The following is a 1,744-nucleotide window of genomic DNA, read 5'->3' on the forward strand; positions in this document are numbered from 1 at the left end:
GCCAGAAATCTTTCTGATTGAGAGGGGGTCAAATACTTATTTCCCACATTAATTCAAATCAATTTATAACATTTTTGACACGCGTTTTTCTGGATTTTCTTGTTGTTATTCTGTCTCTCACTGTAAAAATAAATCTACCATTACAATTATAGACTTATTTCTTTGTCAAAACTCCCCCCCCCCTCACTGTAGGGGCCTTATAAGATTAAAAGAATGTGCAGGTTAAAATGTCAATTACGATGTCCATTACAAAAAAATAAAACACCTGTCAGCTAATCACAATGACATGAATAAAAAAGTAAATCACACTATCACACTCAAATTATAGTATAGTATTGCATTAAAAAATCCTAAAGAAAATTCATAGTATAAGTCTTAAAGGCATACTAGTAACTTTCATGAAGCACCTTTTAAAGACAAAGTCACCAGGTGCTTTACATGATATATTTGTAATATTTCATAAAAAAATCATGGTATGTCATAAAAATGTCAAAAAAAAAAAAGAAAAAAAAAAAAGATTATCTCAATAAATGTACCTTTTATGTTGCAACACTTTTAAAAGAGACATCTCTGGGTTTACTTGATAGAACGTCTCCTTCTCCTCATCTTCAAAGTACAGCTAGAGCGTGGAGAAGGGTCAAAAGAGGTTATTAGGATCAAAAATGTACCATCATATTCTCCGATTCACGCTACATTTTTATAAAACTGGCCTTTTAGGTAATAAAATATACCTCACGTCCGACTGCTGTACTCTCGATTAATTGTAGTTATCATAAAACAGTATTTTACATAATATGAAATTTAACAAAAATTATATATTTCTTAATTTATTCAATTTATCAGAATGTGGCTCTCTATAGTTTGTAAAGAAATACTATTTTTTTATGCTTATATTTTTATTAGTTTAGGGATGCAGAATATAATAGTAAAAATTACACTGCATTATTACTGTCATTGCTTGCACAAAATTACGTTGGGTGCCTTTTGCTTAATCTTCTTCGTCCTGAGGGAGCAATAACATTTAGGAAAAGCCCACAAACCTGCAAATTTTGTGAGTGGTACTTTCTGTCCTCGTCCCAAGGTGGGAGTTCTTCTCCAAACATGACCGCCAGATGATCCATGAAACTGAACAAAACTTTAAAAAAAGAGAGTCATATCGCAGCTGGGATTCTGATTAAAGAACACCTGACGTATTTTTACATATAAAGAAACCCACAGAAATGCAACAAATCAAGACAAATTTGGAAATAAAAAGAGTGAGGTTACCAGTTGTTTTCGCAGAAAGCAGAGATGAAATCAGTCTGCCGGTGTTCAGGATAGAGGAAGAGAACAGGCCAGTGCAGAGAGCCCTGCTCATCCAGGAAGACCTGAGCCCCCGTGACCTCCTGAGAGCTGAGGCCATCCAGGCTCAGCGGTGATGTCGCTGCTGAGGAGCCGTCGTCCTCACTGTCCGAACCGCGCCGACGAGGCTTCGCCGACTGGAGGAGCTTGATGCCTCGATCCTGCGTAAAAAACACAAAAACATATCTGATAATCATTTGAAGAAAAAACAACACAGGCTTATAGAAATATGAAATAAGTGTCAGATTTGACTAATGATTCCATAATATTGTGATTTCCAAACACTTGCTCATACAAAGAACCACAGGTTTGATGCTTAACTGAGAAAAATTCCTCGTATGTGTCCTCATACCTGGTGAATAAAGCTGATTCTGATTGTAGTTTCATTTCTCACCGTTTATAA

At 35.6% G+C, this 1,744-nt stretch overlaps 2 protein-coding genes across 2 annotated transcripts in view; one reads left to right on the forward strand and one right to left on the reverse strand.

Moving 5' to 3' along the window:
- Positions 1-1,744, forward strand: part of LOC116694974 (protein PLANT CADMIUM RESISTANCE 9) — a 51,049-nt gene that overhangs the window by 42,739 nt on the left and 6,566 nt on the right. The gene's annotated exons all lie outside the window — the stretch shown is intronic.
- Positions 1-1,744, reverse strand: part of ttc4 (tetratricopeptide repeat domain 4) — an 8,060-nt gene that overhangs the window by 1,723 nt on the left and 4,593 nt on the right. Inside the window, exons 7-9 of the mRNA XM_032524958.1 lie at positions 1,267-1,502; positions 1,041-1,125; positions 537-619 (exon numbers count right to left, since the gene is read on the reverse strand). Coding sequence (XP_032380849.1) covers positions 537-619; positions 1,041-1,125; positions 1,267-1,502 — 404 coding nt within the window. The remainder of the gene's footprint in view (positions 1-536; positions 620-1,040; positions 1,126-1,266; positions 1,503-1,744) is intronic.

This window comes from Etheostoma spectabile, chromosome 9 (assembly GCF_008692095.1).
Source record: "Etheostoma spectabile isolate EspeVRDwgs_2016 chromosome 9, UIUC_Espe_1.0, whole genome shotgun sequence".
NCBI classification, from domain to species: domain Eukaryota; kingdom Metazoa; phylum Chordata; class Actinopteri; order Perciformes; family Percidae; genus Etheostoma; species Etheostoma spectabile.